This window comes from Oryzias latipes, chromosome 14 (genome assembly GCF_002234675.1).
Source record: "Oryzias latipes chromosome 14, ASM223467v1".
Taxonomy (NCBI): Eukaryota; Metazoa; Chordata; class Actinopteri; order Beloniformes; family Adrianichthyidae; genus Oryzias; species Oryzias latipes.
This window is the reverse complement of record NC_019872.2, coordinates 7,589,204-7,605,730: the sequence shown is the minus strand read 5'-3', so window position 1 is coordinate 7,605,730 and position 16,527 is coordinate 7,589,204. Positions and strand designations below refer to the sequence as shown.

At 38.0% G+C, this 16,527-nt stretch overlaps 1 protein-coding gene across 1 annotated transcript in view; it reads left to right on the top strand.

Moving 5' to 3' along the window:
• nsg2 (neuronal vesicle trafficking associated 2) overlaps positions 1 to 14,062 on the top strand; it is a 47,493-nt gene extending 33,431 nt beyond the window's left edge. The window contains exons 4-5 of the mRNA XM_004076135.3: positions 9,518 to 9,628; positions 12,125 to 14,062. Coding sequence (XP_004076183.1) covers positions 9,518 to 9,628; positions 12,125 to 12,316 — 303 coding nt within the window. The 3' untranslated portion in view covers positions 12,317 to 14,062. The remainder of the gene's footprint in view (positions 1 to 9,517; positions 9,629 to 12,124) is intronic.
• Positions 14,063 to 16,527: the final 2,465 nt, after the last annotated feature.

Sequence of the window (16,527 nt, the reverse complement as noted above, 5' to 3'; positions counted from 1 at the left end):
TTTTAAAGTTGTTATCTCTGCTGTGGTTGGATCTGTTCCTGGTTTTGTTTGGTCAATTCCTACCACAAGTTGAAGTAGGGAGTAAAACATAACCTAAAAACAAGGAGGTGGATGTGAACTTAAATGTTATAAAATCTTAAACAAACTTGAAGGCCAAACAGAATATTGCAGAAGATTAGACAATGAATGAATGGAAATGAAAAGAAGTAGCAGCTGTGGCAATTAATAATAGAAACCAGGTGTGACATGAAGGTGCAAAGCAGAACAGAACATGACAGCCAAGAAAGATGGAGAAAAACAAACTAGTTGAATAACCTTCAAAGTAATTCCACGGGAGCTAAACCAAAGACAGCTGAAGATTTAGAGTTTGGAAGGTTTTCACTGAAACCCTCCAAAAGCATAATTTTGCATTAAGCTATTGCAGAGTGACAACTATTTGATCATACCCGATTTAAGACACACGTTTGGTGATTACAATTGTAACAGTAGATGGTTTCTACATTGAGTTTACATGAGTTTATATTTGTTTTGTAGCTTTAAGTTCATGCCTCGTTCTAGAAAAAGTGAGAATATTTTAGTTTGTCGAGCTCTAAGTACAGTTAGTGTGAAATCAGAGCTTGATATTTGCCTCCTCAGGCTGACATTTTACCCTCCTGAGCTCTCGCCACAGGATTGTCTGGATGGCACAGTGTTTGTACTGCGTTGCTTCACTACAGTAGTTGCACTTGTCTCAACCGGATAAGCTGTACTGAGGAGCACAAATCCCCCTACAGCCTCCTTGTCAAAACCTCCCCCCACAACTCTATCTGAGCTGCTCTTCTGTGAGGCCGTCTCTCCATCGTCTCCTTCAAGGTTTTTCCTCTTAATATTCCATTCAATTCTACTTTTCTAATAACTTTGTAATTTAATTCCTTTTTGCCGATATTCTTGGAGAATAAAAGAAACACGATAAAAAAACAGCAAAATAAGAAACACAATGACTCACTAAGCTTGTTATAGGCAAACAATGGTGCCGTTGCTACACATAATAAACAAATGCATCAAAGGTGCATTTACCACTGAAGGACATAGAATTAGCTCTATATCTTCGACTATAACAAGTGATTTGGATAAAAACTACAAAATGACTTAGCCCTGTTCATCTTTATGGTTTAAGTGTTGTCTGTTTTTTGTCCTAAACTCTTTTCCAATTTTACACTTTTTGTTTTGCTATGGGACTTTTAAGTGCATTAATGCCGTCAATGCACACTTTTGAAGGCCACTAATCCTCTTGTATCATAGTCACTTACAAAAGAAATAAATATTCAACCAGTTTTTAGTACTTTATTCTTGTTATTTTTTCGGTTTGGATTGCTTTGTTCACAAAAAGCTGAATATTTGTTACGTGGTGGGTCACAGTGACAACGCACCCCTTTGCTGGCTCGACTGCAGCGGCAAAGGAAAGTGATATCTGTGCCGATGGGTTAAATAAAGATCAGAAAGAAATTTCACCTCTTACTGCTTGTTTTGTCCAGATGATGAAGCTAAAGTTTGTTTTACAGAAGCCAGCGCAGTGATATAGAATATTTAAGCTATGTGACCGGAACTTCTTTTTTAGGCGTGCGGTTATCACTGTGGTATCTGTAAGGATTAATGGCCGACGAAGTACGCATTATCACTTTTTAACACCCAACAGCCAGTCAGAATCGAGTATGCAACCGGACCGTGGTATAACAGAAATTAACGCACAATGCGGAAGCCTGAACCATTAGACGCAAATAAACAAAGATGATGCAACGATGACCCAAAAGTTTGGTTTCAAAGAAACAAAATCTAAAGTCTAAAAGGTTCCATTCCCCCTTATGTCTTATTTCCTCCTTAGACTCTCTTCTCTCTTTCTCCTCGGCTGCATTGCAGTCTTCAAAATAACCAAATGAACCAAACAGGTTAAAGTAAACTATAAAATCACGGATCTTTTCTATTGTCTAGCTGTTTTGATAAACTGTGGAATAAGGTACGACAGACTGTGGGTTTTCTTTTTTATAAACTTGCTTAAGACATGTTAATAATTGGAATCCCAACTGGTGTTTAGGCCAACACAGTGATATAGAAGATTTGGGCTATGTGACTTTTGGGCTATGTGACTTTTTCTTTAGGTATGGTACATCACTTTTTAATCCACTCCCTGCAGCCAGTCAGAATTGAGTATTCACCTGGACCGTAGACATGCTTCTACTATTTTTGCACTCTTTTTTTATTTTTATTATTGTCTTTAATTCTCATGACTCCAGATGCATCTTAACATCATGGCCACCTTTAATTTCATTATGTTCCTTGTATGATGACAATATAGCATTCTATCATATTCTATATGGTAGATTTGGAGTTTTTCTATCTTGATTAGGCCAAAAGTGTTTTGCCCAAATGGCAGTCAAGGCGGGAATCAAACATGCAGCCGTTCGATTGGAGGTCGACCACTTTACTTCTGCCCTGAAGCTTCCTCACGATAATTTATCCTTTTTTATGGTTTTAAAGGGTTAAAAACTATTAAATGCTGCTCAATCAATTGTAACTGCAGCAAAAAAAAGTTGTTCATGAACTGACGGCTTTATAATAAGGTAGAGGAGAAGATGTTAATGGAGGACGCAGTGAAATGTGACTTCCTTTAGCTCCATATGTCATTGTTTAATGAGCTCTTAAGGCCTGCAGACCTAAACTGTCTCGTCCCGAACCATTTAAGTTTCTGATCTTCATCTCCTTACTGAAAAGCCTTGAAGTGATCTTACTGTATTTCACTTATTCTTTAGCTGTTGTTTACCTAATGTTCTCATCCACATCTGCACATTAATACTCCATGTGCTGCTGGTGCAGTCATTGCATTTAGCTCAAGGACACGAAGAGAATCAAAGCCGTGACCTTTTAGCTATCAGCCTAACAGGTATTCTGTCACATACATCATTAATCTCATCCTTATAAAATCGCCTTAAGAGGATAAGGGAATGTTTCATATTTTTTTAATGTAGGTAGATGATCCCTGGCTTAAATGTTCAGCACCGTGATGAATGGTTGAGGGCTTTAGTGTCTTGGGCACATTTACTCTCTACTAAATCAGGAGGAGAAATTGGCTGTCCCCAGAAGGATAAAGGGGAAAAAAAAAAAAAACTTCACAAAGTTTTCATTATCATGTCCTTAAAAAAATGTGATCACACTTGTGAAATTTTTCATGAAGCCATCCTAATAGAAAATGTCAAAATTATGCAAACAAAGTTTTCATAGTAAAATATGTACAGTCCTGTATAAAAACGTCTAAAAATGGACATGTTATTCAGTTGTCACTTTTTTTTTTCTTCAAAGCAGCATCAATTCTTCTAGGCACACTTGCACATAATCTTAGGCTACACTCACACAATGCACGTACAACCGACCACTTTCAATGTAGGCTTCCACTTTGTCAAGTTTTTAAATCCGTTTTCAGGCTCTACATACAAAACATGCAGCTTTTGAACGCAGGTTGAAAATTTAACCAGGTCAAACTCTGACCAATCAGGGACTTGGATTTGGCGAATGGATGGCGTCCCTTTTCATTCATGAAAGTGCCAACCATTTAAAATCACAGAGGAGAAATTTATATTTGCGGTTTGTGTCCGGCCGGAATTATATGACACCGGGTTTTTCCTAAATCGGAATAGAGCTGTGCAAGAAAAAGCCTGGAATAGGATTCAAGCTCCAGGCTAGTATTGAGTAGTGACAGGGTGACTAGGGTGAACACAATGTTCTAAATGTGCATCCAAAAATGCTCTTTCAGTCAGACAACTCCTGCAGTAAGAAATATTTATTTGACATTTCCACATTCTTTAAGTTGGCATTCACATATTTTCGTTTGGCATAAGGCTCCGTTCAATTCCATGAGAAATTTCCATAACACTTTCGGGTAACAAAACCCCCCCTTTACGGAGCCCACAGGTGGAAGCCGGGGAGGAGGGTGGGGCGAAGAATGAGCGCCGAAGGTAAGAAAGATAATGAACGACTGCGCACCTGGGCTTAAATAGGACGCTGAGCAGGTGAGTTAATTGACTGAACCGCCCTAGGGTATTTACCTGTAAAACAATGCAGCGAGTATCTGCCCGAAATACGATAAATCGTCATTTCAGCCCATTCTTGAATGCGTGGCACATAGCCAGTGTGAATGTAGCATTAGAAAGAAGGCAGTTGGTAGTGTTTTCCAAGCATCTTGAAGAACCAACCACAGAACTGTAGGTTTTCTCACACCCCTTTGTGCAATCATGTAATTCCAGACACAGTCCATGATGCTGAGATTAGGGCTCTGTACGGGCCATGCCATCACTTCCAGAACTTTTTGTTCTTCTTTGCCCTGAAGATAGTTTGTCATAACTAAGGCTGTGTGATTGAGGTTGCTGTCCTCTTGCAGAATAAATATGAGGCCAGTCATACGCCTCCCTAATGCTATAGCAAGATGAATAAGTATCTGCCCGTTTCTCTCAGCATTGAGAACACCATTAATTCTGACCAAATCTCTAACTCAGTTTGCAGAAATGCAGCCCTAAACATTTAAGGAAGCTCCACCACACTGCAAACACTAAATCTAAAGTAAAACAAGAAGTATTTCTAGAAAAAAGATGTCTGTGTGCCCAGAAAAATAATCTTATCAAAAAAAGTTTTTCAGCAGCTAAATAATCTTAGTTTGACAAAACATGTCTTAGCGACTATAATATTTTCTGAAGAACTCTTTCGTACCCCATTGGCAGATTGTTAAAAAAAACATCCGCCAATGGGGTTAAATGTTTTTATGCATTTCTAAGGGCCTGTTTTTGCAGTGCATGCTTCTGTGTTGCCCACAGACATTCATTATTAGGCTCTCTTTAGCTCTTCAATGGATAAACCACTTTCTGCTGCACCTATTTCAAAGTATTTTTAATTTTGGCGCATCAGTCCAGAGCCCCGTCTGCTATTTTTTGCACCCTCTTCTGTATACCTTTCGTAGATGAGCTTTTTATCTGCATCTCTTCCATGCAGACCACTTCTGGCCAGACGTCTCTGAACAGTTGATGGGTCCCATGCCAGTTCTAATCTGATGGCACTGCTGCTCATCTTCTGATTTTGGCGGACAATAAGAGGCTTGATGTGTCTTTCATCTGCTAACCACTGTGTCTGAAATCCTCAGTATGGTGAGGTGAAACCTCTGTCAGTGTTAAGATCTTTGCCTTGTATGCAGTAGATCGAGCTTATATCTTGTTTTTGTGCTTGATATGAAAAAGTCTGTCAGAACTCAACTTGGTAGCAGAATTTGGCTGTTCCTCACCCAGTTTGAAACCATCGATAGCACCTATTCAATAGAATCAAGTGTATAATCCAAATCCACAAAATTCCTGACTTTGTGCAAGTGTATCTATAAGAATTGATGCTAGTTTGAAGAAAAAAGGTAATAACATCAAATGTTTTTATTTTATTTGGATTTTACTTTTCTTTACTCACTTTGCATTTTGTAAAATGTTCAAAATAAAGATGTTACTAAATGTTGGAGGTACAAAAGTTCACAAATTGTTAAATAGCTTCACATGTGGACTACAAAATCATTGACATAGGAAAAAAATACTGAAAGACAAAAAAGGATTGTACCAGAGACTGCAACAAAATTATATAATTGCATATGAATGCTAAAATGTTCTTTTAATATTAATCATGCATTTGCATCTACAATATACTATTAAGCACTATTGATTTGTAGTTATTGGAGGTTTGATTTTAATTCCTACTGCATGCTGCCTTTACTGTTATTTACTGTCTTTTTGGGGATTTTGTTTGCATGTTTTAGGTCAATTTAATTACTTCAAAATCTCACCAACCAAATGCATCTAAGCTCTACTGTCAAACACTAAACATGATAAAAGACAATTTTAAACAATTCCATGGAATAATGTCAATTATTTTAAAGGTAACAAATTAACAAATTTCATTTGATAAAAGTAGTACAATAACACAAATTATGCAGTGCATTTTTGTTACAATTAAATCAGCAAAAAGAACAAGAAAATATCCTTTTAACAAATAGATGGCAATTTAACAGAAGAAATTTCCACTACTCAAACACTTCATAGTAACTTTAATGTACATTTGTGGAGTTTAAAGAATTACAGAGAGCAGACTATGATTTACTGAAATCTGCAGCTGGTTTCCATGCAACGATAGAGTCTGGAAGAAAAATTTAAGAGATTTTCCACCAGCTTCTAAATCGCTATCAACTCCCCACTGTCTGCCTTTTGCTCACCACTTTACCGTCTTTGTCGTCTTCTGTGCTATTTCTCACTTTGCTCACTCCGTCACTCTATTATCTGCTTTTCTGTTTTTATCCCGTGTCACACCCTCCACCTCCTTTTACTCCATTCCTCGATGCATCCTTGGCAAAGCCTCTGTTCCTCGGCGGAAAGTGAGGAGGTGTCTGCTCCCCCATATGGCCTGTCAACTTACAGCAGCGAGAGTGTGGGTGGGGTGTTGCATTCCAGCATAGCACAGTGTAAAATGAAAGAAAGAATTAAAGGAGAGAAATCATATGTCAAATGCCGGAGAATCCGCCTGCCAGGAAGCCATTTCCAAAACGCCTTTGAACTTGAGGTGCACCCAGCAGCCATAAATTATTAAAAGCTGATGCGTTTTTGTGGAAGACCTCATATTCACAATGAGGTATCTTCAGCAGCGCAGAATCACTGAGCAGTGGAATGAAATATGAAGGAGCTTGTTCTTTAAATGATGTTGGGATGAAACTGTTTTTTTTTTAAAGTCGGAAAAAGCATTTTTAACCAATAATTTGATCTGACTGATTTACTTTCTCCATCCTGCACAGCAGCTGATTATATTTTTAGCGTCAGAACAATTATTTAAAAAAAGAGCAGCAACAGAGAATGACCCCAGAAACATGGTAGTTTGTTCTACACCCAACAGTTTCAGGTTATTTTTGTAAATAGTGCCCCAATAGTCACTGTCTCATATATTTATGCATTAGGTAATTAATTTATTCATAATTAAATAATTTTCTAGACCCACTTGTCCTATTTTGATTCTCATAGGTCCCTGGATGGGGTATGTTCACTTCACCAAAAGCATTTTTCATGCCTGACCTTGTACAAATTATAGCATTCAAATGGGAAAGTGATATTTATATTTATGGTTAACATGGTTATTTATATTTCCTGTTTTTTTGGGGGTGTAATGTGGTCATAACAGTTTCCAAATATTTTATATTTCTGGTAAGTGTAAACTAAATACGTGCACAAACGAACAAGTAAACAAGAAATAACGGCATATTCATTCCCATTTTAGTTTCCTAAAGTGCAGCCCCCTGTTGTGTTTCACATTAAAATAATCGTAATGGAGCATTATTAAAACACTCTACCACACTGTATGGTCACATGTCTTCGCTAAATTCAAAGTGTCTCCTCACATTGGAATGGAATGATGGCTTGATCATGTTTTCCTCCCATCACGTGTTTGTTGTCTGCTGGTCGTTTTTACCTAAACTAAATCTACCACGCCTCAATCCAAATGGTACTTTCCAATGTGGACATAATCCATTTATTTTATAATGAAAAAGGTCGATTTCCTTAACAACTTGCCTCAGACGTGTCAATCTGGTTGGATCGTATCAAAAGAAATGGATTCATGGAGTAGCTCGATTCATCGTTTCACCCCTGTATTAGACCATATATCCTTTTATCAGACCACGTTTGGTTTTAAGCTTTAGTTTTGCTCTAACATCCTACCATGGTTTGCAGCTGAGCCTCAGACATTTTAATGAATAATACAGAAAGGTCAAGATATATTTTTAATGGATCCATACTCCATGTGGCCGCTGCTGCTTCGGTTGATATTCAGAGGTTATTTCTATTACAAAAGGATGGGGTATGTTCTTTTCGGAATTGATGATGGAGTTTTAGTAGAAGTGTGATGGATTGTCGCGGATTATTCCCTCCCATTGGTTTTGGGTCGTCTGTGCTTTACTCCTGACTTGTTAAAGACTGATGAGATAATGAATCAGAAGATTCAACAAATATTCAAACATAAATGAGTGAAGGCAACTTTAAATCCTACCATTTCACACATGACAAAACCTTTTCATTCATTACAAGCTCAAGACTTTCATCTTCAGATGCAGAAAACACTTTGAATGATTTTCTCTATGAGATGAGCAGCTTTGTGCTAATCCCCCCCCCCTTCCTTTTTTTTTTAAGGAAAACATGTCGGATTTGCATTCAACCCTTAAAAAAAAAAAGCAGTTGGATGGGTTTTAATCAGTCATTCAGCATCATCTGCCGCACCAGCAGGCGGGTCACCCTGACTTTGAAGGAATGCATGGCAGTGTGAGATGTAGGGACGTGTAATTCAGCAGGCATGTCAGCAGCAACCAAGGGTGAGAGTCGTGTCCTCCAGATGACACCAAGCAAACAGTCGCTTAGCTTTCCTGTTCCTGTCCTCCCACGGACCACTGATGGAGATTAATGATCACACTTTTGTGTAATTGCTCAGACATCTCGCTGTGACAAATTGTATAAGAAGGAGTCATCGGGATTTGTTTCAGTGCCAGTCTAGAACTGGTAGCAGAAGAACGGGAATATTCATCCGGCATCAGATTATGCTCTTCAGCTTACTTACGGTACTCTGATAAATCTAATGTTACTTTATTTTTATTTTTTTGAGAGGATATTGCAGCACTTTGCACCACATTTTTCACCTGCAGCTATAATTTTTCCTTTATTTGCATAATTTTAATTAAATGCTCACTCAGAAGCGCCCAGTCTGCGTGTCATGTAGGGTGTAGAAAAAGCCAGACCCTTTTATATGTTAATATACTTCACAGCTACATTGTCTTGTCTGCCATGCAAATGAATATTTCACACCTCCATCTGCATATTTGCATCAGCACGAAGACCTAAATGAATTATTTCCGTTGCCTCTTCATTTGCCACACCGCCTAATTGTTTCGACTTCATTTGAGTGATCTTTCAGAACTAATCCTGATAACGTTTCACCTTTCTGGGCTTGCTGCCCACAAAATGAGACTTTGTGCCACTTCCAGTGATATTTTTATCTGGAGTAAAAGTTGAAGAACAATCCCAGATTCAGCTAGAAAAACTTTATCCGAATAAACATTAAGATTAACTGCACAAATGCATAAGAGACAAGAACTAAGCCTCAAAGCTTTTGCTGGGTCCCATCATTACCTATAAAGCTTCACTGAGGGCTAACAGTTGAGCAGGAAAATAAAAATAGCAGAGAAATTATTCCAATTCCCTTTCTTGCCTGATGTTTGTGAATGAAGAAGCCTGGTTTTTGTAAAAACAAGGTGGTTCAGCAGCATCATCTCACCCTGAGTCATCGTAGCTCAGCTTCCTGCCTGGAGGAGCCATTGACCTCAGTCAGCAGCGTCTCACCATCTATTATGACAACACATCCTGACATAGAGCCACACTTATTGAGCAGTAGCACACACACACACTCAGTGACCGTGTGCTTGTACCGCCTCCAGGTGACCATTCTGATCATCCTGGCCTTGGCCTTCCTCGCCTGCATCGTGTTCCTGGTTGTTTATAAAGCCTTCACCTACGATCACGCCTGCCCAGATGGATTTATTTATAAGGTAAGTGGCCTGGATCTCACACTGGGGCTTAACCTTAAATTTACCTCTAAATTCGATAGGATGTGAACAGAGAAAGTTGGGGGACAAGTAGCTGAATAGCCTCTTTACAGTTGAGCAGCTGATTTCTATCACTGCCTCATACTTTGATTTTATTCTACTGACATTGGGAAAATCCTGAATAGAAATTCTGGTCTGTTAATGTTTTTCTATTCTCATGCTGTGTTCACAGCAAAAGCGATTTATGCCTTAACCTTACGCCCTACATCCACTGCCTCTTGCTTGACGCTTCTCTAAATATGTGTTCATAAATTTGACGCTCTTGAACCATGTGGGAGGACCTTCTGTCAAAAGTTTTGAGCCTCGCCAGTACACCGTATATCTCATATACGATGCATTGGAGACACAGATGATGTTCAGACATCAAGTTTATTTATTTTTGAAGAGCTCTAAAAAACATAGATAAACACGTCTCCAGTCTGGTTTCATGAGATCTTTCAGAGACTCTCCCAGTACAGTGAGGTTCACCATCTACTGCAGGAGCTGCATCTGAATAAAGGCCACTTTTGGCGATATTTGTGTCCCCCGGTGACCCAGGTTGACTACTTGCTGTCCTGCATTAATCAGAGGAGGGAAAAATCAAAATCAAAAATAAAATTAGAGAATCTTTTTATCACCGTCTCGATACAAATAAGAAAAATATAACGTTCAGGAGAACGATCAGATTCTACTTCATGTTGGTTTTGGACTCCCTCAGCTGATCACATCATCAATACGCCAAGGGCCAAAGCTGAGCCCCGCGACCCATCTTCTTTGCCAAAGTTTACATATATGAACTCGGAAAACATCACGCCACGCAGCCCAAAACCAGCTGCGTCCGACCGCATTACTACCGTTTGTACATCGATTTGATATTGTAACTGGACCTCGTGTGTGAATTGCATTCGGTGTAAACATAGTTTTAGATGGTTTTTAGACCCAAAAAAAAATCTATAAAAAACTTTTTTGTCATCTTAAAATTGATTTATCAGTATCTAAGCCACAAGTCAAGGTCAAGGTGTTTTGTTAAAAAACCCAGAATATAAATTAGGTAATCAATTATTCAATAAATAGACTCCACTAACACAATGTCCGACAGCAGCTTTTATTGGACTTAAAAACAATGTGATAAATAATAAGTGTATTTATCAGGCGTTTATCAGCGGATTTCTAAGCCTTTTTTTTCTTTTTCAATTTATAGATAACAACCATCTAGAAGGAGAAAAGAAGAAAACTGATAAGGATTTCTTTTCAAAGGGTTTCTTTAAGAACACAGTAAACCTCTGTCCTTTAGTGTGTCTTTTAAAGTCCTGACCTGTCTGTCTAAATAAAGCAGGAAAGGTTGGAGTTTTTCCTGTGAGAGAAGAAAAAAATAAGGTGCTCCTGGCCTACTTTCATTTTCATAGGTCACCTTACAAATGGGGGTTAATGAGGCTTGATAGACATTCATTTATCAGCCAAACATTAGATGTAGTTATGATTAATCTAATCATATGTTATCTTATCCTTTTGCTATTTATCCCATAGGTCTGCTTCTACAAATTGTTAGACTTTCTAATACCGAAGAGTCTTATTTCCTATGAAGTTTACCACATTATGATTTATTCTGGGTCCATACACAAACATTTATAAGACCAAATACTTGGCGTAATCTTTTAAAACCAAAAAACCCGTAGATTTGTTTTATTTTTTAGGATTTCTGTGTCAAATCTGCATGAATGGGCACAGAAACCTCCTCCCTTTGCTTACTGTTTTTTGCAAGAAGTCACCTTGTGTGGTTCGGTCTCGTGGCGGTCTTGAGGACAAATCTCGTTTCAGGCTTCAGAAACTCTGCAGGAGCTCTCGCCGCAGTCTGCAGAGGCATCATTAACTGTGTCACATCCACAGAAAGTGTGTCGGTGTAAAAACACACTTTCAATCAAAATGTCAAATACACTCAGCAAAAAGCTAACAGATTTTTATGATAAATACTAAAAGATGAAAATGAAAGTGACCATATAAACTTAAATATAGTATTTTTATTTGGAATTCTTTCCTCTTGCTATCATTTTTCATTCCTACAGTAAAATCAATAACTCAAAATATACAAAAGTACATTAATTATTCATTATAAAAAATAATTATAAAAAATTAGTAAAGTACATTTTTTAAAAAGTAGAGTTAAGTTGTTTGTACTTCTATTAAATACCATCTAATGTTCATTTTTATTTTAGATGACATTAGATGAATTTTAAAAAAATTAAAAGGTAATAGGTAGATGAGAACAACAACAACAGTTTTTTTGTGAAAAGCTGAAGAGTATAATGTCTATGTCTGACCTAAAATGAAAAAACCTAACCAAGACTTCTACTATCTATTGCACTTTGTTAAAAGCTCATCATCAAGGCTGACCTGTAAAAATTTCCGACAGGAAACTTAGAAAAGAACTAAATCTGTCTTATCTTTGTTGCTCCTTCCCAGCACAAGCGCTGCATCCCAGCCTCCCTTGAGGCTTACTACGCTGCCCAAGATGCCAACTCGAGGGGCCGTTTCTACACAGTGATCAGCCACTACAGCATGGCCAAGCAAACCACCTCTCACTCGGTCTCCCCCTGGCTGCCGGGAGGAGCGGCGGGCCATGACACTAAGCCACCAAGCGGTGAAAGCCACTGAGATAACACACACAAACACATGCAGACTTGAGAGTTTATTCAAGGGGGGATAAAGATCGCATACAAACACAATTATGTCTGGTGGTGTTAAGAAAAAATTGAATTCCAACCTCCCAAAACCAAAACAAAAAAAATCTAACATTACTATGGTATAGAGTAAAAACATGCATGCAGACATTAGAACCCACAGACTAATTCCCACTCCCAATATGCCGTCAGCCCTTTCATATGCTCCTTCCTCTTCTCTGTAGGAACCCTCATCATTAGCTGACTTGCACACTCACACTCCCCTTTTTACCCCCTGTTCTCTCATTTCTTTGATTGCCATGTTTATTTTTGACTGTAAGGTGTGACATTTTCTACGTGACTGCAACTCTTTGTACAAAGCTGAACTCAATGCTTCTTCTTGTAGTGAGACTCTCTGTAGCAGCAATTTCCCCCCCAAAGCCTTTATTCTAGTTACTGTAATCGGTTTCCTGTTTGCTTTTTGTTTGTGCATAAAATAATGCCAAACTCAAGTCTTAACTATTTATTTTTTAATAAAAGGTTTCCATTTGAGGCTACTATCCTCAGTTTTTCTCTCTGAAAGAGTCAGTTCATCCTATTTGTTCCAGATGGCATTTGCCATGTGCAGTGCCATACATTTAAAACCCTTCAATCACTGAACTTGTACATAGAGTTGTGCATTAAGACTAGTTTAGTGTGTATGCATTGTTGTAGTGAGTTGTTTTTTTAACAGGTCTGCTCTTCCATGTGGATTATTAAACACTTGGTTTAAGACTAAAGAAATTTATTTCTTCTTCTTTCTTTCTTTTATTCTCTGCAATGTGCTGTTCTGTTCATAAATGGGCTTCAACTGCAGTCAATTTTTGTTTGTGTACTGTTATCTTTTTTATAATGTGTAACATTGGATCTGTTGTCATGAGCGCTACTGTTGAGATATTGTGATGTCTTTGATTAGATGCCTGGGGTCAAATGTTTAAATTCCTCAATTTTACAAAAAAATTGTTATTTTTTGCTGCTTTTCTGAATCTTTTCTTGCTTATTTCCATTCATCTCAATCATAAAGGCATTTCAGTCAAATCCCCTCCCATTTCTAGCCATAAAAAGACTCATTTCCTCATATGGGTAGTATTGTAATCCAGGTGTTTGATTTTGTGGTCTATATATACATGGGATATACATTTATTTAAAAAGTAGCTTATACATTTATTAGAAACAAAAATGAATAAATTGGTACACTTACTGAGACAGCTATTTATTGGATTTATTAACATTTTGTTTTAGGATGAAAAAAATGCACAAATGCAGATGAGATAGTTAAGATTTATTAATCCAAACTAGGAAATTCAACTGGAGTAAATGGAGCGATATAATTATGCTTTTGACTTATCTCTCCAGAAACTGTACAGTGATAGTACCTTTTAGATTTCCCTTAAGATCTAATTAATCTCTCCAAATTTTTTACATTGTTATGAAAGTTTTAATAAAAGCGTCTCCTAAAAAAACCCTAATTATAGCCAAAAGAAATATCAATGTTACATACGGGAATTCTTTCCACAGTTTTTGAATCATCTTTACGTCTTTTCTTGCCCCTTTTTTTCCAGATTGTGTGCAGAAAAAAAAGTTTTTTGTGTGTAAACATAATTTATCCATCTGGCCCTGGGTGTATTTTATTAGTGTGCCACATTGTCCCTGCTCTCTTGTTTTAAATTCAAAATAAAATAAAAAAAGCTGTGACCTGTGATGAGTGTCTGACAGTCTCTTTTTTGCATGCAGAAGTGGTGCGAGGTGATCGGCAGCTGCGGCTGCTGTTGTATATTTGAGGTGATCAAACTTGGATCAGATTCCTGCTATGTCTCTGCTGTCCGTACTGATGAGATCTGATGACTGACAGCATCTTCAAATACAAGGGTGCATTATTTATCCCCACAGTGCTCTGTGAATCCACAAAGAAAGACCTTTTCTGGCCCTCCTAATGAAAGCCTGCGGCTACCTCAGTCTAGTTTTGAGTTGTCAAGGTTTCCACTGAGAGAAACCCATCACAACAGAAAAATAAAACTGTTATTGGGGTCTTGAGCAGCTGTTTGCCAACAGTATGATGCGAGTTGATCATGCAGCGGACGTGTTTTCATCTATTAGGAAGCAGACAACCTTTGAAAGAAAATATTCCTACATTTTTACAACCGTCTTTTTTTTTTTCCAGAGATTTGTGCAAACTCCCACACAATTTATGCAACATTTCTGACTCAGAGACTTGATGTACTTTGTGGGACAGATGGTTGCTTATGCAGTGCTTACACAGTTCTTCCACCACCCTGACTTGAAGGCTCAGGTGAAGAAAAGCAGCTGGTGGCTAAAATGTGTGGTTTTTTTATTTTTTTTTGGTTTGTTTTTCTTAGGTCAGCATTGCAACCACTCAGAGCCACTAAACCGAAGAAAAACTAGCTAATGCTAAAAGCTTTTGCTGTGTCAGTGCTTTGAGATGATGCTGAATTCATTTGCATAAACACATGTACCATCTTTGAAACTGGCTGATTTTAGCACAACGGCTTATTGTAAGCTCCATCTTTTCTCCCCATGCTGCGAAAGAGCAAATCTCTGCCAGTCCTACTGGCTCGTTCATTCCAAAGATCGTAGAGCTCCAGTTACTTACAAGGAACAATTGGCAATCAGATATGAGATGAACTGCAGTTTAATCCTCTGGCAGCTAATCTCGCTGGCTCTTTAATTATAACATCAAAAAGCTTGTAAGGACACAAAACCGGTCAAATTTTACACCACAGGCTATTGTACGGATTTATTTCCTAGTTATTTTGAAGATTCTAATGTTTCTTGGTCAACAGATAGACAAATGAATATTAAATATGGTCATTAATCCAAAAATACTGTCTTGTTTTTCCGTTTTTTAGTGGCTCAGATAAAAAAAAAGTGACAATCAATATTTCACTTAAAATGCACAAATTCAGCCATCTGTGTGCCCCACACCTGGAGGGAGAGAGCTCCCTTCAGCTGTCACCCCTGCTGTCAGAGAAAGGCTGCCTCTCAGCAGTTGGCCCTCTGAGGTTAAGGAAGAAAACAGAGGGTGGAGAAGGAGGAGAAGGTTAGAGAGCGCAGAAGGGGAGAAAGGGAGTCGGTTATAGAAATAGGAAAGTAAATCCGAAGCATTGCAGACAATGTTCTGTTCAGCCTTTAACTTTGACTCGTCAGTCTAATGTGGTTTTTGTCATCAAATGTACACACTTTGTGTTTTTAAAGAAGTCTTTTTATGGGGGGTGCAAATTTGCAGCAGTTTAGCCCCCCTGGGTTCAGAAAACACTCCTTTTATGGTTTTTGTCATTTCTCATTGGGAAGTTGCAGGACAAAGAAAAATTGTATCCTAACGTTTTTTTTACGCCCTTTTTCTTTTAAAGTCTTTTTAATAGATTAAATTTAATTCTTTCAACATTGGGACAAAAGGCTAACCAGGTTCACGGAGTGTGAACCAATCAGAAAGCTTCAAGCAAACATACTAGTAATCAACACAAACGGGAAAGACAAAAAAGAAGACAATGTGGTGCATTTGGTGTCCTCTGGTACAGAGGGCAACTTCGTCATGCTACACCAGGCTCAGAGTTGCGCACTTGAGTCACTTCCAATAAAAAGTCTATTTGAACATGCACATCTTGGTATTCCACGTTCAGAACTCCCTCGTTCATGTGTTGCTTTGCAAGTTTTTAAGTCAATTTTCAGGCTCTATGTACAAAACAGAGTGTGAACGTGTGCTGAGAGTTAAATCAGTTGAGCGTTGACCAATAAGGGACTCAGATTTAGTAGGGATGTATGGGTAGTTTTTCTATTTTTTTATTTTATTTGGCCTGTCCAACAGCTGAGCAAACAGATGAGAGCTGAAGGCCTCTTGTGTTGGACTTATTTTACTGTTTCAATGAGATTATGAATCTTCTGACACACAAGGTCATTCTGTTATTTGAATAAACCCTTTTTGTAATTATAAACCATCCTAAAGCAACATATTGCTGCCATTTTATAATAATTACTGTCAGGTGTAGTAGTATAATGAATCTAGAAGGGGCGGGGCCTGTCCACACACACTTAAATGCTACTTACTTACCTGTTGGCTCCAAAAATGTCTGCATACAAACATGTCAACATGTACATATTACAACTACCGTTCACATGTAGCGTCTTTTTCAAAACATGAAAGTGCCATAG